Source organism: Salvelinus alpinus, chromosome 4, assembly GCF_045679555.1.
Source record: "Salvelinus alpinus chromosome 4, SLU_Salpinus.1, whole genome shotgun sequence".
NCBI classification, from domain to species: domain Eukaryota; kingdom Metazoa; phylum Chordata; class Actinopteri; order Salmoniformes; family Salmonidae; genus Salvelinus; species Salvelinus alpinus.
In genome coordinates, this window is record NC_092089.1 from 98,829,827 (window position 1) to 98,852,881 (window position 23,055).

General features: G+C 40.8%; 3 protein-coding genes and 1 long non-coding RNA gene across 7 annotated transcripts; all 4 read left to right on the plus strand.

Annotated features, from left to right (window-relative positions):
* Positions 1-986: 986 nt before the first annotated feature.
* Positions 987-7,428, plus strand: LOC139574787 (vesicular integral-membrane protein VIP36-like). 2 transcript variants are annotated; one of them, XM_071399670.1, is made up of 8 exons: positions 987-1,326; positions 3,299-3,417; positions 3,596-3,713; positions 3,900-3,982; positions 4,502-4,663; positions 4,873-4,987; positions 6,207-6,326; positions 6,502-7,428. In XM_071399670.1, exons 1-8 carry the CDS (start codon positions 1,167-1,169, stop codon positions 6,660-6,662), a joined length of 1,038 nt encoding a protein of 345 aa, XP_071255771.1. In that variant the 5' UTR covers positions 987-1,166; the 3' UTR covers positions 6,663-7,428. The 2 variants fall into 2 exon arrangements, with proteins under 2 accessions (XP_071255771.1, XP_071255770.1); XM_071399669.1 differs by lacking the exon at positions 3,900-3,982 and adding an exon at positions 4,034-4,113 and having other exon boundaries at positions 999-1,326.
* Positions 7,429-7,724: 296 nt separating this feature from the next.
* On the plus strand, positions 7,725-11,725 carry LOC139574790 (transmembrane emp24 domain-containing protein 9-like). The gene is made up of 5 exons (XM_071399674.1): positions 7,725-7,926; positions 8,547-8,647; positions 8,804-8,929; positions 9,094-9,240; positions 10,071-11,725. Exons 1-5 carry the CDS (start codon positions 7,779-7,781, stop codon positions 10,218-10,220), a joined length of 672 nt encoding a protein of 223 aa, XP_071255775.1. The 5' UTR covers positions 7,725-7,778; the 3' UTR covers positions 10,221-11,725.
* Positions 11,726-12,115: 390 nt separating this feature from the next.
* Positions 12,116-18,400, plus strand: LOC139574788 (beta-1,4-galactosyltransferase 7-like). 3 transcript variants are annotated; one of them, XM_071399672.1, is made up of 7 exons: positions 12,116-12,987; positions 13,325-13,366; positions 13,761-14,093; positions 14,351-14,576; positions 14,973-15,056; positions 15,299-15,403; positions 15,544-18,400. In XM_071399672.1, the coding sequence occupies exons 1-7, from the start codon at positions 12,935-12,937 to the stop codon at positions 15,697-15,699; spliced, it is 999 nt and encodes a 332-aa protein (XP_071255773.1). In that variant the 5' UTR covers positions 12,116-12,934; the 3' UTR covers positions 15,700-18,400. The 3 variants fall into 3 exon arrangements, with proteins under 3 accessions (XP_071255773.1, XP_071255774.1, XP_071255772.1); XM_071399673.1 differs by lacking the exon at positions 13,325-13,366; XM_071399671.1 differs by having other exon boundaries at positions 12,116-14,093.
* Positions 18,401-18,807: 407 nt separating this feature from the next.
* LOC139574791 (uncharacterized) lies at positions 18,808-21,616 on the plus strand. The gene is made up of 2 exons (XR_011674831.1): positions 18,808-20,179; positions 20,396-21,616. It is a non-coding gene; the product is annotated as an uncharacterized lncRNA (long non-coding RNA).
* Positions 21,617-23,055: the final 1,439 nt, after the last annotated feature.

The window sequence follows — 23,055 nt, forward strand, 5'->3', positions numbered from 1 at the left end:
CGTAAGGTGCTACAGAGGGTAGTGCGAACGGCCCAGTACGTCACTGGGGCCAAGCTTCCTGCCATCCAGGACCTAGATAATAGGCGGTGTCAGAGGAAAGCCCATAAAATTGTCAGAGACTCCAGTCACCCAAGTTAGACTGTTCTCTGCTACCGCACGGCAAGTGGTACCGGAGCGCCAAGTCTAGGACCAAAAGGCTCCTCAACAGCTTCTACCCCCAAGCCGTAAGACTGCTGAATAATTCATAAAATCACCACCGGACAATTTACATTGTACCCCCCCTCCCTTTTGTACACTGCTGCTACTCATTGTTAATTATCTATCACCCCACCTACATTTACAAATTTCCTCAACTAACCTGTACCACGCACACTGTACCAGTGCCCCCTGTATATAGCCTCGTTATTCTTATTGTGTTACTTTTTATTTTAGTCTACTTGGTAAATATTTTCTTAACTCTTCTTGAACTGCTGCTGCTTGTAAGTAAGCATTTGACAGTAAGGTCTACACTTGTTGTATTCGGTGAATGTGACAAATAAAGTTTGATTTGATCTGTGGAAAAATTGAAAAGAGAGCTTAAAACATATTTTTAGCTTTGCTTTTCCTTAGGGTGCTTTTTAATTGTTCCGTTTGTGTCATTTAAAAAAATATATATTTATTTTTGTTGTGAAGTAAATATTTCAGCTTTTATTTTCATAGTTTTTTTTGCGACCTTGTGGTGGGCCGTCACAGTAGGAAGTTACGAACTCTTCAAATAAACATAAACTGATGTAGTGGCACCATCTAGTGGAGAAAACGAAACGTAAGTAGTGTCATTTGCAAAGTTGTGAACATTTGCATACTTCGACCGTTTCAACTACAGCCAAGCCCCTGATTGGTCGTTTTTGTTGTCTTTAACTATGTGCTCGTCTATGATTGGCTATAGTAATTTTTACCAACTATGAAAACATTCTTTACAACTACAAGTTCAAAGCGATAATCAAACAAAATACTGTTTGAACTTTGAAATGTAACAATGAAAAATATTACTCTAATATAGACGGTTATTTCAACAACAACAAAAATAGGACACGGTCAAAGTTCCTGAACTGAAAAGTAACATAGGAACTATTTTAGTGGGAGTTGCTGTGTCCTACCCGGATCAGGAAGATGGTTATCCAGGATCCATGGTGTTTTTCCGAGGCAGCAAAATGAGAGGTGTTGGTACATTTATCAGCAGACCACTGCTTTTCCTATTACTTCACTTTACTCTAGTGAAATGCGATATAACAGACGGCAATGCAGAGCACTTAAAGCGGGAGCATTCGCTCATGAAACCGTACCAGGGTAAGTACGCTAACAGCATGTGATAATGATAGCTAACTTTTATATTGTCAATAACGTTAGCTGCTAGGAGCCAGTCATACTAATTAACTAGATAGTTTACTAACTATCCAAATAATGTGCAACTGCAGCCCGCAATTCGGGGCGTTCCTACATCCCATTGGTTCCGTCATAACATGCTGACCGGACCGCTCGCGCGCATGTTGATTTTGAGGCTATCAGGACACGCAGGTTGAAATATCAAAACGAACTCTGAACCAAACTAAATTAATTTAGGGACAGGTCGAAAAGCATTAAACATATGTCAATTTAGCTAACTAGCTGGCTGTTGCTAACTAGTTTTCACCACCCTAACCCCACTCTATACAGGGGAAACTCACCACTCTAATCCCACTCTATACAGGGGAAACTCACCACCCTAACCCCACTCTATACAAGGGAAACTCACCACCCTAACACCAATCTATACAGGGGAAACTCACCACTCTATACAGGGGAAACTCACCACTCTATACAAGGGAAACTCACCACCCTAACCCCACTCTATACAGGGGAAACTCACCACCCTAACCCCACTCTATACAGGGGAAACTCACCACCCTAACCCCACTCTATACAGGGGTAACTCACCACCCTAACCCCACTCTATACAGGGGAAACTCACCACCCTAACCCCAGTCTATACAGGGGAAACTCACCACTCTATACAGGGGAAACTCACCACCCTAACCCCACTCTATACAGGGGAAACTCACCACCCTAACCCCACTCTATACAGGGGAAACTCACCACCCTAACCCCAGTCTATACAGGGGAAACTCACCACTCTATACAGGGGAAACTCACCACTCTATACAGGGGTAACTCACCACTCTATACAGGGGTAACTCACCACTCTATACAGGGGTAACTCACCACCCTAACTCCACTTAAATACTCTTTATTTGTATGTATTTTATTGGCCCATACACCCCTCTATTCGGAGGACAAAAATAATTTTGTTTTACATTTTTGTTTTTACAGATATTTTGTGACATATATATTATTTCCCATGGGATCTTTACTGACCAAAGAGTTGGAACACCCGTTTTTAAATGGGATAGCATATATTACCTTTAGGATGGGATACCATATATTACCTTTAGGATGGAATAACATATATTACCTTTAGGATATTATATATTGCTATTAGGAAGAGATATCATATTACTATTAGGATATCATATATTACTATTAGGATATCGTATGGGGTGGCAGGTTGCCTAGAGGTCCGAGCGTTGGACTAGTAACCGGTAGGTTGCAAGATCGAATCCCCGAACTGACAAGGTAAAAATCTGTCGTTCTGCCCCTGAACAAGGCAGTTAACCCACTGTTCCTAGGCCGTCATTGAAAATAAGAATTTGTTCTTAACTGACTTGCCTAGTTAAATAAAGGTAAAAATAAATAAGGACCTTGAGGAATAACATTAGGCTCCTTAACAGTACATCTTGGGCCAGACTTGGGGTAGCCAACTCCACTCAACTCTGTTTAGTCTGCTTGGCTTGGGGTAACTCTTAATTCCATTGCATTACATTGAGCCATTGACCATTACATTGAGCCAAATTACCATCCCCCTTGTGAGAGGAATTGTCATTTGCTAAACTGCGCACAGTCATTTTGTATTTGAAAGATTCTTTCTTGTTTATATGAAAGTTAAGTTCCAAAGGTTTCCAAAACTGCTAGCGAGGATTAATTAATGTTTTTAAACGTTAAAACAGAGTGCCGGGATTGTAGTTCATATGGAGCCAGCTGTCCTCCATACCATCAACTGAGAACCCAAGACTGGGACCGGCTGTAAGCCACCTTGGGCCCCCTTGGTTTCTCGAGAGCTGGGCTAGGGGTGGCAATGAGTAATTGATGAACAACATAATTCTGCACATTCTTCTCCCATGTGTCCCTGAAATCCTGCTTGTCTCTTCACCAAAATGTTGCACAGGTGTTGGAAGCAGCCCATCCAGTCAGTGGGACTTCTGGGGGAGCACGCTAGTCACCAGCTCCTATGTGCGCCTGACACCTGATGAGAGAAGTAAACAGGGATCCATATGGAACACAGTGGTGAGTAAAGAACTAGCTTCTCTGAAATGTATTCTGTTAGGCATTACAGACCGAAAATACAGTCCACTCTCAAATCCATTATAGCTTGATTGGAGAATATCTACATTTTAAACTGAATAGATATGTCCAATTCATGGTTGAATTGATGATCCAATGTCATTGTGTTTTCTCTGTGCAGCCTGTTCATCTGAAAGACTGGGAGATGCACGTGCAGTACAAGATCCACGGTTCGGGGAAGAAAAATCTCCATGGAGACGGCATCGCCATCTGGTACACGAAGGAGAGACTTCATCCAGGTAATGCATCATCTTGCCAAAATAGAATCTTTGTCATCAATCACTTCCTCATTCCAGTACAAAGCTTTGGCAATCAAATCAGTAGACTAGTCTATGTGATGTGGTAGCACTGGGTTGCATTTGCCGTAATCACTTTAAGTCTCAGTCATGTGCTCATCATATCTCGCCTCTTTGCCTTCCATTCAGGCCCAGTCTTTGGAAACCAAGATCATTTTGTTGGCCTGGCTTTATTTGTGGATACCTTCCGCAATGATCTCCATGGGCTGGATGTAAGTGCAGCGATCTGGCTGGTTGACTTGACGTGATTCTTCCCTTTGCAGGGTCTGTGTTTGGCAGCAATGCTAAGTTCCACGGTCTCGCCCTTTTTATAGACACGTACCATAACGATGAGGCGGCTGACGTGAGTTGATGCAGCTACATTTATCATTATTCTCCTGCGTTTCATGTCAATGTGATGGAAGGATTTTAATGTGATGTATTTTTTTGAGTTTCTTTGTTGTTTTTTCATATGAAGCTTTTTAGTTTCTTTGTTATTTTTTCATATGAAGCTTTTTAGTTTCTTTCTGGGAAGGACCTTTTTGTAGCATCATGAACATCACATTTTAATATGCTGCATTCGGCTTATTACACATTTTGAATTACATGTACAAATATTTTTGCATCACAGCGTAAAATGGATTGTTTGGTAACTGAGTCAGGACTAGGATCAAATAATTGATTCACAATGTCTATCTTAATTGAATATTTTTTTTGTTTTCGGTTGTTACATCTCTTGTGCTTTACACTAGCGTTCCTTCCCCTACATCTCTGCCATGGTGAATAATGGTTCTCTGCCCTATGACCATGGGAATGATGGACGTACCTCTGAACTGGGAGGCTGTTCTTCTGAAATCAGGAACAACGACCATGACACCTACCTGGCCATTCGCTACTCCAAGGGCAGACTCACGGTAGGAATCACTTTTTAAGTTATATAAATTACTGTAGTCTAGACATCTCGGACTGGTATCCTAAACACAGATGAGGCTTAATAGAGATGCTATATATATATATATATGTTTCTTCTTCTATGTTATAGTGTATAAGTTATGTAATTGACATGATACATTTATATTCAAATAATGGCAATTGCTGAATTGTGCCATTCTGATCTCTACAGGTGATGATTGACATTGATGATAAGAATGAATGGAAAGAGTGCATTGACATCGGGGGTGTCCGCCTCCCCACGGGGTACTACTTTGGGGCTTCTGCTGCTACAGGAGATCTCTCTGGTAGGTTGGGTCAGGTTGTGGAGACTGATTCTTGCTACAGGGGATCTCTGGTAGGTTGGGTCAGGTTGTGGAGACTGATTCCTGCTACAGGGGATCTCTGGTAGGTTGGGTCAGGTTGTGGAGACTGATTCTTGCTACAGGGGATCTCTGGTAGGTTGGGTCAGGTTGTGGAGACTGATTCTTGCTACAGGGGATCTCTGGTAGGTTGGGTCAGGTTGTGGAGACTGATTCTTGCTACAGGGGATCTCTGGTAGGTTGGGTCAGGTTGTGGAGACTGATTCTTGCTCCAGGGGATCTCTGGTAGGTTGGGTCAGGTTGTAGAGACTGATTCTTGCTACAGGGGATCTCTGGTAGGTTGGGTCAGGTTGTGGAGACTTATTCTTGCTACAGGGGATCTCTGGTAGGTTGGGTCAGGTTGTGGAGACTGATTCTTGCTACAGGGGATCTCTGGTAGGTTGGGTCAGGTTGTGGAGACTGATTCTTGCTACAGGGGATCTCTGGTAGGTTGGGTCAGGTTGTGGAGACTGATTCTTGCTACAGGAGATCTCTCTGGTAGGTTGGGTCAGGTTGTGGAGACTGATTCTTGCTCCAGGGGATCTCTGGTAGGTTGGGTCAGGTTGTGGAGACTGATTCTTGCTCCAGGGGATCTCTGGTAGGTTGGGTCAGGTTGTAGAGACTGATTCTTGCTACAGGGGATCTCTGGTAGGTTGGGTCAGGTTGTGGAGACTGATTCTTGCTCCAGGGGATCTCTGGTAGGTTGGGTCAGGTTGTAGAGACTGATTCTTGCTACAGGGGATCTCTGGTAGGTTGGGTCAGGTTGTGGAGACTGATTCTTGCTACAGGAGATCTCTGGTAGGTTGGGTCAGGTCGTGGAGACTGATTCTTGCTACAGGAGATCTCTGGTAGGTTGGGTCAGGTTGTGGAGACTGATTCTTGCTACAGGGGATCTCTGGTAGGTTGGGTCAGGGTAGATTAAATAGAGACTGATTCTTTCAAGATGTAGATCACATTTTTTTTTAGGTCTCGAACACAAATTTAAAAACTACGCTGAGAAAGATAATGCCTGACCTTGATTCAATTCTTATTTGAAAAATCTTGCTGTGCAGAAGTGTACACACTGATTGAACCAATTACTTGTTTGTCATTTCACAGTCTGGCTTTGTCCGTTGTACATTTGAAGTCTATGGTGACTCATGCAAACACAACTCTCATGTTGCAGATAACCATGACATCATCTCTATGAAGATGTATCAACTGATGGTGGAACACACACCTGATGAGGACAGTCTGGACTGGACCAAGATTGAGCCAAGTGTTAGCCTGCTGAAGTCCCCCAAAGGTAGGTAGATTTATTTGATAAAGAAAACCCATTTCTGTTCTAACCAAAGATGGTATTCCATTTGACCACAGTTAAGTATTTGTCATCTTACTGTAGATCATCTACGGTAGGTGAGTAGACTTGTTAGGTTAAGAGTTAACCATGATAATTTTTCTTGAATTTTTCTCTTTCACAGACAACATTGATGATCCTACTGGTAACTTCCGAAGCACACCTCTTACTGGCTGGAAGGTCTTCCTGCTTCTGCTATGTTCTCTACTGGGAATTGTAGTTTGTGGTGTTGTAGGGGCTGTAGTCTTTCAGAAGCGCCAGGAAAGAAACAGGAGGTTTTACTGAGAGGAAAAACATATTTCTGTATGTGAGAGGTATTTGTAAAATGAACAGATTCAGCAACACATCCAAAGTGAATTTTCTAAAGATTGTACAAATGTTTATCTGCTGAAGCACTGCGATGATTACAGTCCCTTATGGTATCGTCCAATGTTTGTGAAATAACCATGACTAATGGTTACTACCACGTATATGAGTGACCTTTTGATGGAGGCATTTTGTCTTTATTCATACTTTCCCCTGTTATTTTTGCTTTCACAGTACAGGGGATACTTGTTGATTTGGATCAATCTGTAAAACACTGATTTTGTTAAATAACTTTTAAAGGAGATTTACTTTCACAACATTTTCTGTATAAGTTGATTTATTTTCACCTCATCTTTTTATACCATTGGGTTCTGAGTGATTGGACTGATTTACATATGTTTAGGATTTAATTTAGTTTTACATTGACCTCTAACTGCTCTTGACTTTGAATTCAATATGGGTGTTGGGAAGGATTTCAGATACATTTACATTTGGTAAGGCCTACTGGGGGCTTTACAAATCTCTCATGTGAGATTGCATCACATTTCTTATTTTACATTAGATCTGCGGGAATTGTGTTTTTAATGATTCTGCATAAAGTGTTTTTTTCCTTCTGAGGTGGCTGCTTAAACACGGATTATTTGCGTGGAAATATCTCTTTACCGTGATTGAATGATTCAAACTGAACAAGGCCGTTGAGTTATCCTGTAAGACTCAATAAAACTGGTCTCCCCAAATGATTAAACTCAGTGTCTTCTAATGTGTAGTCCTAATGCTTTCATATCATTTTGTGTGACAGACAGTGCACGTTAGCCCTGGACTTTTTCTAGTGAAGCTCTACTACTGATTAAACTAATTGATGTCTAAATTGAAGACCATAGTCAATTATTTTCATTCGTTTTGTTAGTGTTGAAATAAAAAATAAAAATACAGGCGTAGTGCATAATCATGAAACCGGAAGAACATTACTTAGAACTACCATAACCACAAGTCTAACTCGAGTGTTGATTGGACGATGACAAGCGATAGGTTACGTGGCATTGGTGTCCGCGCAGACTCAGATCACAACATCCTTCGTCTATCATCGCCTGGAAGATGATGGCAGTCAAGATGCAGTCTTGTGTGTTGTTAGTTTTGCTTTTGAACGTTTATTACACCTTTGTCTCCTCGCTGTACTTTCACATCGGGGAGACTGAGAAGAAATGCTTCATAGAGGAAATTCCGGATGAAACCATGATCATCGGTCAGTAACGTTATCTTGGGATTGCTATGCTATTTAGCTTCGGGAAGTCAGCTAACGTTAACAGCTATCTCGTCAAACTACCTTCCGAGTTCGGGTTCGCTAACGTTAACCAGCAATCTAGTTAGTTAACTAGTTATCTAGCCAGCCAACATTAAATGTGTCTGTAAACTTTTCAGTTGACTTGTTGACAGACTTGGCTAGCTAGCTACTCAAATTCATGAGCAGGTTAGCTAACTAAGTTAAACAGCTAGCTAACGTTAGCTATACAAATCAAATACAATTTTATTAGTGGCGTACACATTTGCAGATATCGCAGGTGCTAAATGCTCATGTCTCTAGCTCCAACAGTGCAGTAATATCTAACAATACAAATCTGACACTTGTCATATTGATGTCCTCAACTACCTACAACTATCATGATGTGGATACTTTAATAAATATAAACCATATCTAGTGTAACTACATATTTTACTGTCGTACCATCCATATCGTAGGTCCTGCCCAGAAACAACCCCTGGCCCTAACAGTTTACCCTCTAACTAGGCACTTGTAAGGATAAGACCGGTAGAAGCAGTCATTGGCTGGCATGTGTAAACAATTACATTTTTCTATTTTTTTAGGAAACTATCGTACACAATTGTACGACAAACAGAAAGAAGAGTACCTTCCTGCCACACAGGGTCTGGGGATGTTTGTTGAGGTGAAAGACCCTGATGAGAAGGTAGGATGCTACACTCTGCAACCAGTATCATTCACATCATATGGTATTCTTTGAGAGAAGCCTGTGAGAATAATTAAAAACCAAGCTACATTGAATTGAATAGTAATTATACTGAATAAGTGTTACTTCCTGTGTGTTTTCTTGTCTGGACTCTAGGTGATCCTGTCTCGTCAGTACGGCTCAGAGGGAAGATTCACCTTCACCTCTCACACCCCAGGAGAACATCAGATCTGCCTTCACTCCAACTCCTCCAAGTTTGCCCTCTTCGCTGGAGGAATGCTTGTAAGTACATTAGTGTGACAAATGTGGGGGAAAAGGCTATTGCACTCACAATGTGGGTCAATAAGAAAAGCTGATGGCAGGATGCAATATGGGATGGGAGGGTTGTAAGTGTTTTGAAAATACCCACGTTTACGCTTCTCTGAATTGCTGTGAACCACCCTCAGAGAGTTCACCTGGACATCCAAGTGGGAGAGCACACCAATAACTATGCAGAGATTGCAGCCAAAGACAAGCTGACAGAGCTGCAGCTGAGAGTGAGACAGCTGGTGGAGCAGGTGGACCAGATCCAGAAGGAGCAGAACTATCAGAGGGTGAGTACATTTTTAAATGTTTTTTTAATTGAACCTTTATTTAACTAGGCAAGTCAGTTAAGAACAAATTCTTATTTACCATGGCGGCCTACTCCGGCCAAACCCTAACCCGGAAGACGCTGGGCCAATTGTGCCCCGCACTATGGGACTTCCGATGACGGCTGGTTGTGATACAGCCCGGGATCTAACCCGGGTCTGTAGTGAAGCCTCTAGCACTGCTTAGACCGCTGTGTCACTTGGGAGCCCAATTCTAACTCAAGTATACATCAGCTGTCCTGCTGAGTAAAGCCCTGGACACCCCGGACAGCTGTCCTCCTGAGTAAAGCCCTGGACACACTGGTAGTGTTTGCTTGCCATGAGTACTTGGCACCTCTGAAAAGAGAGCTGGCTGTAATTTACAAACCGATTCTACATGTAGAAAAATACTAAAATAATGTCAGTCAGACGTCTACCGGCGGGTGGTCCGTAAAACACACTGAGCGGAATGAACGCGAAACGAGCCATTTGGTGCAATGTTTTCTCCTTAAAATATCAAAGTCTTTTCAAGGCAGTTTGATTTAAGACATTTTCTGAATTCCATATTTACCTCGAGCCCCCACACTCTAGCCACTCCTGTAGATCTGAGAGGATTGGATTGATATAAGCATTCGAGTAAATGCTTAATATAGTCTTCTGAATGGCTGGGTGGAAATATCGCCATATTGTTTCCGACCTATCCAATCCTGTCAGATCTACTAGTGAGTAGGGGCCGGGTTGGAGTTCAGACATTGATTCTCTTGGCTTGTGTGCTACTATTTGTATTTATAAAAGCTTTGCTATGTCTTTTTCAGTACCGTGAGGAGCGCTTCAGGCAGACAAGTGAGAGCACCAACCAGAGGGTTCTGTGGTGGTCCATCGTTCAGACATTGATCCTGGTGGCCATTGGCTTCTGGCAGATGAGACATCTCAAGAGTTTCTTCGAAGCCAAGAAATTAGTGTAGACCTGCACTCTCATTTTAGTGTTTATCTGAGTCCGGGTTGGGGATCAATTTGGTTTCAAATCAGTAAATTCAGGAAGTGAACTTTAACTCTATTATTCAATTGAAAATTCTGCCACTGTTTTCTATGAGGCATTTTTCATTCATCAATTCAGGTTTTAAATTCACTTCTTGAATTGATAAGTGAAATGAACCCAACCCTGGTCTGAATGCAGTACTCAAACGTCAGTCAGAATGTGTGTTTGCTCCCAGAAGTATATGTGCAGACTGGTGAAGTTACCATCCTATCAGTGAAAACCACCCAATTACTTTGTATTTTGAGAGGGCTCTGCTTTTGGATTTTTAAGACCCTTTTATGACATTGATATTCTCCATCCCTGTTTCTATAAGATATCAGTCTACAATTTGTTTTATTTATGATCCTCTACATTATGCTATATGTTTTACTTTAGGCTGGGGAAAAATGGTTTTATACTATTGATGATATCAAACATTGTTCTTTGAAGGTTAAAACCACCTGTATTTTTTTCCAACACATACTGTCCCCCGCCCCCCATAATATATTTCTGTTTGTGACTGTCAGTCATATTACAGGTGCCATCTCTTCTCTCAAAATAACAGGTGTGTTTTCAAACTAATTAGACAATGTTCTCACTCTACTCTAATGGGGGTTTTGTTACTGGCTGAGAGAGATCACCTATTTTAGTTTAGAGCCATACAACAGAAATGGTGACTTGATTTATGAAATCTATTTTTGGTCATGTGTGCATACTGGTCTTTGTGTCTGGATGTTTTTTTATTTAGATTCAAATGAATTTATGTTTCAACCCCTGATGTATTTAGTGTCAGTCATGGTCTGTGTGTTTTAGAAACAGAAAGACATCCAGCATTTTTTAAATGGAGATCTTGAAAATTTGGAACCTTCTACTGTCTTGTTAGCCCGTATCTGTATTCACAAAGCACCTTGGAGTAGGCTTGCTGATCTAGTATCTGTTACCCCTTGCTATTCATTTTGATTTAAAAGTCAAAGCTGATCCTAGCTCGGCACTTCTATTCTGAGACGCTTACTGAATACGGGCTCTGTCTGTGTTTTATTTAATGGTCAATTTATAAAGCTGGAAAGTGAGACAAGAAACATGACATTTTAGTTAAAGGGTGGTGATAGTGTCTGATGTTAATATGGTAGTTCTACGGAAGAAAAAAAAGTAATGTGAAATACTAGCTATGCATTTGCTTAAGTAAGAAAGCAGTTCACACAGTTCCTCCCTAACTTGCTGAATACACTGCCAAAGATATTCACTTATCACAATCCATTGACTTGATGATGGTCAAGTAAATATTGATTTAAAGAGATTTGCTTGTTTTTTCCCCATCTATACTGCATATCTAAGTGAACCAGGAGAGATGGTGTTTTTGGCTTCCGTTTTGTCCATTTCCTTTCTCCAAATTCTCAAGTAGAGTTATGAAGACACTGATTTAATTCAATAAAGAACTGCTGTCCAGGTTAACAGTTTGCTCCAGTTCTCATCATGTACAAGGAGTTGATTCGTGGGTAAACATCCATTGTACACTTGAAAAGTATTTAGCCAGAAAGCAGTCTTTGCTTCTTGTCTATCATAAAACAATTAGAACTATACGGGATAATTTTTGCAAAAAAAAATTGTTCAGTTAATCTGTTTTTTGTTTATATCCTTAATGTTCCCAAAATGATTCCTAATTGTGTTAGTTCATCATTGGTGTTTTTTGTTGTTGCCTTTTGTTATGGTTAGATGTCAGAGATTGAGCGTGGTTTTAATTTAATTGATTTTAATGGTTTATTTTGGGTGTTTGATATTTTAGATTCTGTAAATTTGAAAACGTGTCTAAATTGCACTCAAATATAATGTTTTGTGACCTTTGGCTAGCTAGCTTGAATGACTATTTCCCTAGACACTTTGCCAAACAAAAAAATAGATCAGACGTAGGTCCATGCATAGGGAATGCGTTCTATAGTTCCCCAAATGCATAGGAATGTTTAGTCTTGATCATGTGTTTCTCCCGGAGCAATGTCTTAGGCGAACTTTATAAAAACAGAGGTAGTGATATTTTCCTGAGTAGAAGCTTATTAGTGAACTAACGAATTATGTCAATGTAACTTTCGTATGGTAGTGTGTGAAACACACCGTTAACAAATTATATTTGTATAGTTTGTTGCTAGACTTCTTTTGTTTCCTGAAATCCACGGGTCTCACTGTGCGGTAGGTCATGGCGGGTAGGAACAACATTTCCCTTGCGCCTCTATGTTGCCACGTGTCCACCCGGGGCGTCTTCATTACGCCGATTCTGATGCAAAACGTTTCTTAAACGGAAGGAAACGGGACTGGACCTACCCGAATGTGTCCAATATAAACACTCGTTTTAGCTGTAAAACGTTTTACAACAGTTTGGACTAATTATTACACCCTTGCTAGACAGCTCGCTAGTCATTAGCCAGCGTCAAGCCAAAGCTTTGCCAATGTAACAAGAAAATTGACACGGAATGTCAGTAACCAAAGGCATATTGTGACATTTCGAGGATAAATATGACAAGAATATCAGTTGGACATCGAAATCCGACTGCAAAGGAGAGAGCCAGGAAGAATGGAGAAATTCGATTGTAGAATCACGACAACAACATTCTCTGTTTCATGAGTAGCTAACTTCTGTGCAACCTTGAAGCTTCATTTGCAACTTTGAAAATGATGTATTCATCAAGAAGAAAACCAGTCCTCTATTTCAAAGAAGACAGAAGGTAAAACAAGATAACGGTATTCGGTATCTCTAATGTTAACAATGAGAGATTATCCAATCCTAGACTGATTAGGCTTGATGAGGGAACATATTTATGCATTTCAAGACATTAGCAAACTAGTAAAATGTGTCATTTTTATCTACTAGTGAGGCCTATGTGAATCATAAACATGCACTACTACTGTAGGTACACTAAAGCCTAAATCTCTATTACATTGGGCCACTAGCCTATTTCTCAAAAACGTTTGAGAATGCAGCCGGTGTAAATGGATTGCAGTCAGGTGTTGAAGATGGTTAAAATATTTCACATAATTTCTTGGTATTGTTCAACCTCAAAGAAATGAGACACCAAAAGTACCTCGTCCAGAAGAGCGTAATCAGTGAGTAGTTGACTACAATAGAAGTGTGTTGCTCTCAGATTTTGTTGTGTGAAATAATGTTGGTGCATTGATTTTAGTTTGTTTGCTGGTAAAATTGCATGATCGTATTTTAAATCAGCCATTCCTTATAATCTAGACGTAGCCAATGCATACAGTGTGTATGGGTTTGGTTGTGCAAGCGTTTTAATGTACAATACTAATGCCTAACTGAGTTATTGAAACATTTTAACTATTAGCTGTTTCCCAATGGCAATGTGATGTGTCTCTCAGCTACTTAACCGCTCACTTTTACATGCATGGCACTTGATCAATTTGTGGTTAAGGAGTGCATCATAGCATTGATTGACTTCACTACATTGCTCAATATGAGACTTGCTATTACTTCTACTTTCAGATTCTGGTCTGGGAAATGTACAGTCTACAAACTATTTGGTCTGTGTGTGGTGCTGGTACTGGGCTCCCTCCTATGGCTCCAACTCAGCTGTACAGGAGACATGAGCCGGGTTGTAGTGGATGACGGACGCATCCCCCATCAGCCCTGTCCCCTGGAGAGACAGGCATCCGCTGCGGACGACCCTTCCTGGGGTCCTCACAAGCTGGCCCTCCTGATACCTTTCAGGGAGAGGTTTGAGGAGCTGCTGGTGTTTGTCCCCTTCATGCACACCTTCTTGAACAACAAGAAAATACTGCATAAGATCTTCGTAATCAACCAGATGGATCACTATCGGTAAGTGATGGAAGATGTTATTTTGCCCTGTTAGTCATTAGGCCTACAACAGAAATGTTGTCTAATCTGAAGGCCACAACATATTCTATTCTGTTCTATCCTGTTCTATTCTATTTCAGTCCAATGGTTGTTGATGAATTCTGATTGGCGTAGGGGAACTATAATCTGGATGTGTGCCTAGTTGATTTGCGCCTTACCAAAGAAATATTGACTCCTCCTGGAAGTAAATAATGAGTTCCACCCATATCTCACCACAGGTTCAACAGAGCCTCTCTCATTAACGTTGGTTACACGGAGAGTGGTAACGACACTGATTACATCGCCATGCATGATGTGGACTTGTTACCTCTGAATGAAGCTCTGGACTATGGTTTCCCAGAGGAGGGCCCTTTCCACGTGGCCTCACCAGAGCTGCACCCCCTGTATCACTACAAGACATACGTGGGAGGAATCCTGCTGCTCACCAAACAGCATTATCACATGGTAGGTTAGCCTATTGTTAAGTTAATCATTCATTATCCATAATAATAGACAGCACTTCAAAGCTCCAATATGTAAAAAAATTTTTTTAACCCATGTACATATTAAAATAAAATGATTTGTCACATGCACTGAATAGAACTGGTGTAGACATTACTGTGAAATGCTTACTTAAGAGCCCTTACCAATGATGCAGAGTTTAAAAATAGTAACGCAAGAGAAATAAAATAAAATACACAAAAATTGAGCTATATACAGGGAATACCAGTACCAGATCAATGTGCAGAGATATGTACATGAAGGCAGGGCAAAGTGACTAGGCATCAGGATGGATAGATCATAATAGTTGTATGATTGTGGTGTGTTGTTTTAGCTGTGTCATGTTCTGTGTTCCTGAAGTGCAACGGCATGTCCAACCGGTTCTGGGGATGGGGGAGAGAAGACGATGAATTCTACAGGAGACTAAGAATTGCTGGATTACAGGTAAACCAGGACTGTCCTTTACAGTCACAAAGAGACCGAGATGGCTAGGAATTTGGGTTAATCCCTGAAAATACTCCAAAAGAATGATAAACCAATGAATGATTAGTATCAGTATCCGACACATCTCCCTACATAGTAGAACACCTCAAGAGTACTTTTGCATATAGATCAGCAGAACAGCTGCCGCCACGTCTCTAAATACTATGAATAATATAATCAATCTGTCATTTTCTGTTTGCCAGCTCTTCAGGCCCAGTGGGATAAAAACAGGGTATAAAACCTTTCGCCACATCCATGACCCTGCCTGGAGGAAGAGAGACCAGAAGAGAGTGGCTGCACAGAAACAGGTAGAGATGCAGTCACTGGGAACCTACTACCGTGTTGTATTGTTATGTGTTGCATTCTCAGATAGAGACTGGATTGATCTCTTTGGTTGTATTTCCAATCACACTACTGACGATGGTTTTCTCTCCTCGTTTTTTGGAAGGAACAATTCAAGGTTGACCCTGAGGGCGGGCTGACTAACTTGCAGTACAAGGTGGAGTCGAGACAGGAGCTGACTATTAGTGGAGCCCCTGTCACTGTCCTCAACACCAAACTGGAGTGTGACACGGGCAAGACTCCCTGGTGTCTGTTGAACTAAGATGGCCCCCGTGATAGACCTATGCTGCCTCTCATCTGGGTTATGTTCATTATCCACCAAATGGAATAAAACAGACTAAAACAGGGAGTGACTACCTGAGCTTCTCCAATGAGAAACACTTGTTTTTGTGTGCCCTAATGAATATGACCCCGGTGCTACAGAGGGGTGCTGTTAACCCCTGCTTGCTGTGCTACTTCGGGACAGTTTCTGGTCCTGAGGACATGGCTAAAACAAACAACCGCACCAGGAGACATGGGTACCATATTCTGGCCGGTCCAGAGAAGAGCCTTTGACCTTTGAACCCAGCAACGCCTTCCCTCATTGGAGAGATGGAATGTATTTATAAACTAGCTAAATTGTGTTGTCCTTTAGAATTGCAGCGTAGCCGTCTGACTTGCATTCAGAACTGTGAGTGACTGGATCTCATGCAGGCCTAACTTCAGGGTCTTTAAACGACAGACACTTTGCCAATAGTATCTGTTTATCCAGGGACCGACCAGGACCAACCCTGCTTAGCTTCAGAGGCCAACCAGCAGTGGGATGTAGGGTGGTCTGCTGCTGGGTGTGGACCATTTTCATTTTTCAGGAATCCCTTTTCTGTCCTTCAGTTGAAGTCTGCTATACTGTCTGGCTTAATGTCTTATCATCAGAGTTAGTTTACTATGAAATAGTTTTCTTTCTGACATTGTAATGCACCGGATTGGCATGCCACCTCCATGCTACATAGTGCTGTATTCTCATCCGGTATCCATTGTGACCCATCATGTACTCAACTAGTAGTGAGTTGAGTATCAGTGCCATTTTGGGTTTGTTTTTGATGGTAAATCAGCTTTTAAGGTTTACAGTTGTGCTTTAGAAAGTTCTCAGAGAACGACTAGATATTATGAAAGTATGTTTGGGTAAATTATGGTATGTTTAGGTAATGTCAAGCATATGTTACAACAGTTTGGCCATATACCATACTGCTGTCATGTCAAGCGTACAGTTGAAGTCGGAAGTTTACAGGTCGCAGTTGTAAATGAGAACTTGTTCTCAACGAGCCTACCTGGTGAAATAAAATAAAACATTCACCTTAGCCAAATACATTTAAACTCAGTTTTTCACAATTCCTGACATTCAATACCAGTAAAAATGCTCTGTCTTAGGTCAGTTAGGATCACCACTTTATTTTAAGAATGTGAAATGTCAGAATAATAGTAGAGAGAATGATTTATTTCAGCTTTTATTTCTTTCATCACATTCCCAGTGGGTCAGAAGTTTACATGCACTCAATTTGTATTTGGCAGCATTGCCTTTTAAGTTGTTTAACTTGGGTCAAATGTTTCGGGTAGCCTTCCACAAGCTTCCCACAATAAGTTGGGTGAATTTTGGCCCATTCCTCCTGACAGAGCTGGTGTAACTGAGTCAGATATGTAGGCCTCCTTGCTCGCACACGCTTTTTCAGTTCTGCCCACACATTTTCTATGGGATTGAGTTCAGGGCTTTGTGATGGCCACTCCAATACCTTGACTTTGTTGTCCTTAAGCCATTTTGCCACAACTTTGGAAGAATGCTTGGGGTAATTGTCCATTTGGAAGACCCATTTACGACCAAGCTTTAACTTCCTGACTGATGTCTTGAGATGTTGCTTCAAAATATCCACATAATTTTCCTTCCTCATGAATGCCATCTATTTTGTGAAATGCACCAGTCCCTCCTGCAGCAAAGCACCCCCACAACATGATGCTGCCAACCCTGTACTTCACAGTTGGGATGGTGTTCTTCGGCTTGCAAGCCTCCCCCTTTTTCCTCCAAACATAACAATGGTTATTATGGCCAAACAGTTCTAATTTTGTTTCATCAGACCAGAGGACATTTCTCCAAAAAGTACGACCTTTGTCCACATGTGCAGTTGCAAACCGTAGTCTGGCTTTTATATAGAGGTTTTGGAGCAGTGGCTTCTTCCTTGCTGAGCGGCCTTTCAGGTTATGTCGATATAGGACTTGTTTTACTGTGGATATAGATACTTTTGTACCCGTTTCCTCCAGCATCTTCACAAGGTCCTTTGCTGTTGTTCTGGGATTGATTTGCACTTTTCGCACCAAAGTACGTTTATTTCTAGGAGACAGAACGCATCTCCTTCCTGAGTGGTCTGACGTCTGTGTGGTCCCATGGTGTTTATACTTGCGTAGTATTGTTTGTACAGATGAACGTGGTACCTTCAGGCATTTGGAAATTGCTCTCAAGGATGAACCAGACTTGTGGAGGTCTACAATGTTTTTTCTGAGGTCTTGGATGATTTTCTTTTGATTTTCCCATGATGTCAAGCAAAGAGGCACTGAGTTTGAAGGTAGGACTTGAAATACATCCACAGGTACACCTCCAATTCACTCAAATTATGTCAATTAGCCTATCAGAAGCTTCTAAAGCCTCTAAAGGAAAAATGACTTGTCATGCACAAGGTAGATGTCCTAATCGACTTGCCAAAACCATAGTTTGTTAACAAGAAATTTCTGGAGTGGTTGAAAAACTAGTCTTAAGTACTCCAACCTAAGTGTATGTAAACTTCCGACTTCAACTGTATCATACTGCTGTAATGTCAAGCGTTTTGCCATATATCATACTGCTGTAATGTATTTTTGAATGATTAGAAAAGTCAATGGTACCGAAAAATGTATTTGTACAATATTCAGTATTTATATAAAGTTATGACTCAAAACCACGGGAAAAACATGCACATTGTCTTTTTCTTTGTTATAAATGTCTTCATTGTACATAATATGATTAACACATCTGTATCGTATTTTCAATACTTAACATGATCTAATTGATCCATTTCAAGTTCTGTATGACAGAAGACCATTGTACTTAGACTTCGTTATGTTGACGTTTTTCACTACAATTGAAATTGAAAAGTACTTGTTTCAGTTGAAACCTTCTCAGGAAATGCTTATAGGGTTAGTTAATAACTGATGGCACTTTGCTTGACAGTGTAAAGGAAGTTGTGTAACCTCTTTGTTTAGATTCCAGGTGCTTAAAGTGACCACTAGCCTGTCATCCCAGGTGTGTCTTTAAATCTTCCTGATCCTGTAAACAGCCTTTGAAGTCAACCCTGCATTGTCCCGCTGGTTATAGACAAGCCACATTTTGAATCCACTAGATGCTTGTATCACTACCAAGAAGTCTGTCTGAAATGTAGTATATTTTATTGTAAGTTTATCAAATCAGACATAACTTGTTATGCATTTAAAGTCAGCTCAAGACTGCAGTAGTTAAGCCTATTTCTGCTTCTTGACCATGTAAAGTTTTATCATTGCATTTAAATAGCCTAGGGAGCAAGCTACCATATGTCCTGTCCATATGCGATTATGGTTGTATGCCTTTTTGTAGCCTAATAATTATAGATATATAGCATACTATAGCATATTTATTTCATAAGCACAAACTAAGTCTCACTCAATGGCAACTTTGCCTAATTCTGGGGGCAGACGTTTCCCAAAACCCAATGGCATTCGTTTTCGATTAGATCCTGATATTCAAATGAGTTCACAATGAAAACCTTTAGGCTTGTCTACTGAATCATGACTGTGGTGATTTGTCACTTCAGCCCCGCATGCAAAGCTCCTGTCTGAAGTCTTTGTCAGGTCATAATTGATCCATCGGCTCTTGGTCGACCAGAACACGGCCCCATTTAGGACAGGCCCCATCAGGAAAGGTTTACACTAATCTCCTCTCCAAAGTAGTTTCTGACTCGATGGGACAACACCTCTCAGGCCCTCTGATCTATCTGTTGAGGCGGGGTATAAAGTCCTCGCCTCCCGCCTGGAGAAGGAGCCACATTGAGCCACACTCAACCGCGCAGCATGACGAGAGGAAGCCTGAGCGCAACCGGACATCTCCTTTCTCATTACCATCATACTTTCCTTTTTATGGTGGAGCAACGGACATCTTCTTTCTCATTACCATCATACTTTCCTTTTTATGGTGGAGCAACGGACATCTCCTTTCTCATTACCATCATACTTTCCTTTTTATGGTGGAGCAACGGACATCTTCTTTCTCATTACCATCATACTTTCCTTTTTATGGTGGAGCAACGGACATCTTCTTTCTCATTACCATCATACTTTCCTTTTTATGGTGGAGCAACGGACATCTTCTTTCTCATTACCATCATACTTTCCTTTTTATGGTGGAGCAACGGACATCTTCTTTCTCATTACCATCATACTTTCCTTTTTATGGTGGAGTAACGGACATCTCCTCGCGCTTGCCAAATACGATTCTATCAACAACAACGTGATCCTTCAGTATAGAAGTGATTCATTCCGTGGGTCCTTCCGGGGAAGCAGCCACACAACAAGCCATGCACATCCAGCAACCAGGCGGAGGCGCACTGCACCATCCGGTGATCTGACTTGGGCGCATTTTGGAGACACAAATTCACTTAACCCAGTTTACTAGAGGCGTCTAAGTGGTTATAATCAAGTGCTGTAGAACGGTAAGATTTAAAGTTTAATTTATGTTGTAAATGTTTCCGACTTTTATTTTTATGGTCCAAGGGATAGTAGCATACATGATAGAGCTCGCATCGAATTGTTTTGTAAAACTGATGATCTGACTCCTATTAATTCCAAATGGAATATGGAATAGGGGTCATTGGGATAATGTATAATTAAGAATATATAGCAAATTAATGTTTGTTTTCTCTCTGCAGGACAACCGGGCAGTCTATAGGGGAACCTTCGTGCGGAGATTCCGCACTATCTACAGACCGACAACCAGCTGACTAAACTAGAAGAGGTGTGCAGTAAGCAGCGGTACATGACCAAGACGGAGAAGAGTCTTCTGGCCTCATTGCTGAGACTGACCGAGACACAGGTCAAAGTCTGGTTCCAGGACAGAGGAACGCGGTGGAGGAAGGCCCACGGGGACATGGTCGGTGTACCGGAGAGACACGCTCACGGTGAAACATCGCGCAAGGAGGAGGATGAGTTGATTTCCGTGGACAATGACGAGTCATGGGTGTATTTTTTTATTTGTTTTATGTTAGTAAATGCCTTGAGCCCACCACACACATTCATGATGATTCCTGAATTCTTATTCTTGTCAAACAAGAGAGAAAATTGCCGATATTTTACCACTGTGTGGCCTGGCATGGTATGCTTTTGTTCATCAACTAACAACTAGGCTATGAGTCACTGAAGATTTAGCCATATCATTTTTGTAATGTATTTTATATCCCCATATCACAACATTCCGTATGTGATTTAATTTCCCCCCGCCTTCCTTTTACACCTGGAGTTTTTATTGAGTTTCCTTTCAGTTTATGTGGTGGCATTTATCCACGTACCGAACTCAGGATATAGGCCTAGCCTTATACCGAACCCAGGGTGTAGGCCTTCTGTACCGAACCCAGGATATAGGCCTAGCCTTATACCGAACCCAGGGTGTACGCCTTCTGTACTGAACCCAGGATATAGGCCTAGCTTTATACCGAACCCAGGGTGTAGGCCTTCTGTACCGAACCCAGGATATAGGCCTAGCTTTATACCGAACCCAGGGTGTAGGCCTTCTGTACCGAACCCAGGATATAGGCCTAGCTTTATACCGAACCCAGGGTGTACGCCTTCTGTACCGAACCCAGGATATAGGCCTAGCTTTATACCGAACCCAGGGTGTACGCCTTCTGTACTGAACACAGGATAAAAGCATAGCCTCCTATATTGCTGTTGTTTCTGTTCTTAATGTGGAATATTTTCTACTGATCACTGTCTCTATTTTGTTGTTTTGACTGATAGTGATCAGTAGAAAATATATTGTTGTTTTGACTGATAGTGATCAGTAGAAAATATATTGTTGTTTTGACTGATATTTTTTAGCTACTTGATATGTAATTCTCTTGTATTTAAAAAATAAAATAAACCTTTGGCTTATAGATGTGAAATGATTAATAATATATAGGAAATGCCGTGTCCAAAACAGCAAGTGTGGATTTATTAAAGAACACACTATTTGCTGCAAATAATTATAGGCTACATAAATATATAATCCTAATCGACTAATTCTAATATACTCGGATGACAATAGCGTGATGGACACAAGACTGCAGATATAGCACCAAACTGAGTGACTAATGCATTATGGGCCACTACAGACTGTTTATTCGTTTTCAATGAGTTAAGAAGTCCCCCCAGGCATACTGGCCTTCACTTAACCAGGTATTATGTTCCTAGAAGCCAGGTGTGTGGAGGTAAAAGCTTAAAGTCAGACCCAACACTGACATTCTTCTCCCTAATTGACCTTTATGGACTCGAGCTGACAGAGACAGGAAATGTTTGTGCGCGAGCGTAAATAAATCAGACAGTTCGGAGAGAGAGAGAGAGACAGCCATAAGGGCACAAAACGTTACACAATTTGAGCCTAAATATGCTTCAAGGTTAATAAATTCCTCCTCACGCCATTTGCACACACAGTACATAGACCTTTTTTTCTATTGTGTTATTGACTGTACGCTTGTTCATTCCATGTGTAACTGTGTTGTTGTTTGTGTCACACTGCTTTGCTTTATCTTGTCCAGGTCACAGTTGTAAATGAGAACTTGTTCTCAACTAGCCTACCTGGTTAAATAAAGGTGAAATAAAAAATAAATACAAAAATGGCAATTAGGTAGTAGATGGAAGTTTCCATTATGTAGTTATTAAAAATTAATACGTTTGAAATTAATTAACATGATATAATTAATAACTAATAAAGTTAAAGTAAATCGGGATAAATAGAATAGAAAATAATATTGTTGAATTGATTATTTTTTTTAAAATTGTAAATAGGAAATTATAGAGAATATCATGAATTCTATCCCAGATCTGATCTATCCCAGATCTGATTTGAACAGAACATCAATATTATCTTAAAAAGTCAAGCTTTTTGCTCAACCAGCACTGACCTTTACCGAGTCCATTAAAATCCACCAGAGGGCATTGATAACCACGCAATAGTTTGTGTGAATGTATTGACATGGAGGCTACGTGTGGCCCCCCTTTTTTTAAATGTATGTAGTTCTGTCCTTGAGCTGTTCTTGTCTATTGATGTTCTGTATTATGTTTCATGTTTGTGTGGACCCCAGGAAGAGTAGCTGATGCTTTTGCAACAGCTAATGGGGATCCTAATAAAATACCAAAAAATAGAGCTCCCAAAGTAACCAATTAATTCACTTGAAATCATTAATTTACCACCAAATTAAATTAAATGCAAATGTAAATAAATTATTAAACCAGCACAAGATTTGACAAAATTATGCCCCTCAAATTTACCCTTGACAAATGTACTTAACTAGGGCAATACTGTAACTATTTGAATTGATAAAGTTATTATTAA

What these genes read in the sequence shown, in the direction of transcription:
- LOC139574790 (XM_071399674.1), top strand. Translation starts at nt 7,779, where the DNA reads ATGATGGCAGTCAAGATGCAGTCTTGTGTGTTGTTAGTTTTGCTTTTG. An exon ending in TGAAAGACCCTGATGAGAAG is followed by an intron (nt 8,648 to 8,803) that starts GTAGGATGCTAC and finishes TCTGGACTCTAG; the next exon opens with GTGATCCTGTCTCGTCAGTA. An exon ending in AGGAGCAGAACTATCAGAGG is followed by an intron (nt 9,241 to 10,070) that starts GTGAGTACATTT and finishes TGTCTTTTTCAG; the next exon opens with TACCGTGAGGAGCGCTTCAG.
- LOC139574788 (XM_071399671.1), top strand. Translation starts at nt 13,663, where the DNA reads ATGGCACTTGATCAATTTGTGGTTAAGGAGTGCATCATAGCATTGATT. An exon ending in CCAAACAGCATTATCACATG is followed by an intron (nt 14,577 to 14,972) that starts GTAGGTTAGCCT and finishes GTGTTCCTGAAG; the next exon opens with TGCAACGGCATGTCCAACCG. An exon ending in GAGTGGCTGCACAGAAACAG is followed by an intron (nt 15,404 to 15,543) that starts GTAGAGATGCAG and finishes GTTTTTTGGAAG; the next exon opens with GAACAATTCAAGGTTGACCC.
- LOC139574787 (XM_071399670.1), top strand. Translation starts at nt 1,167, where the DNA reads ATGGTGTTTTTCCGAGGCAGCAAAATGAGAGGTGTTGGTACATTTATC. An exon ending in GCTCATGAAACCGTACCAGG is followed by an intron (nt 1,327 to 3,298) that starts GTAAGTACGCTA and finishes AATGTTGCACAG; the next exon opens with GTGTTGGAAGCAGCCCATCC. An exon ending in ACTCCAAGGGCAGACTCACG is followed by an intron (nt 4,664 to 4,872) that starts GTAGGAATCACT and finishes TGATCTCTACAG; the next exon opens with GTGATGATTGACATTGATGA.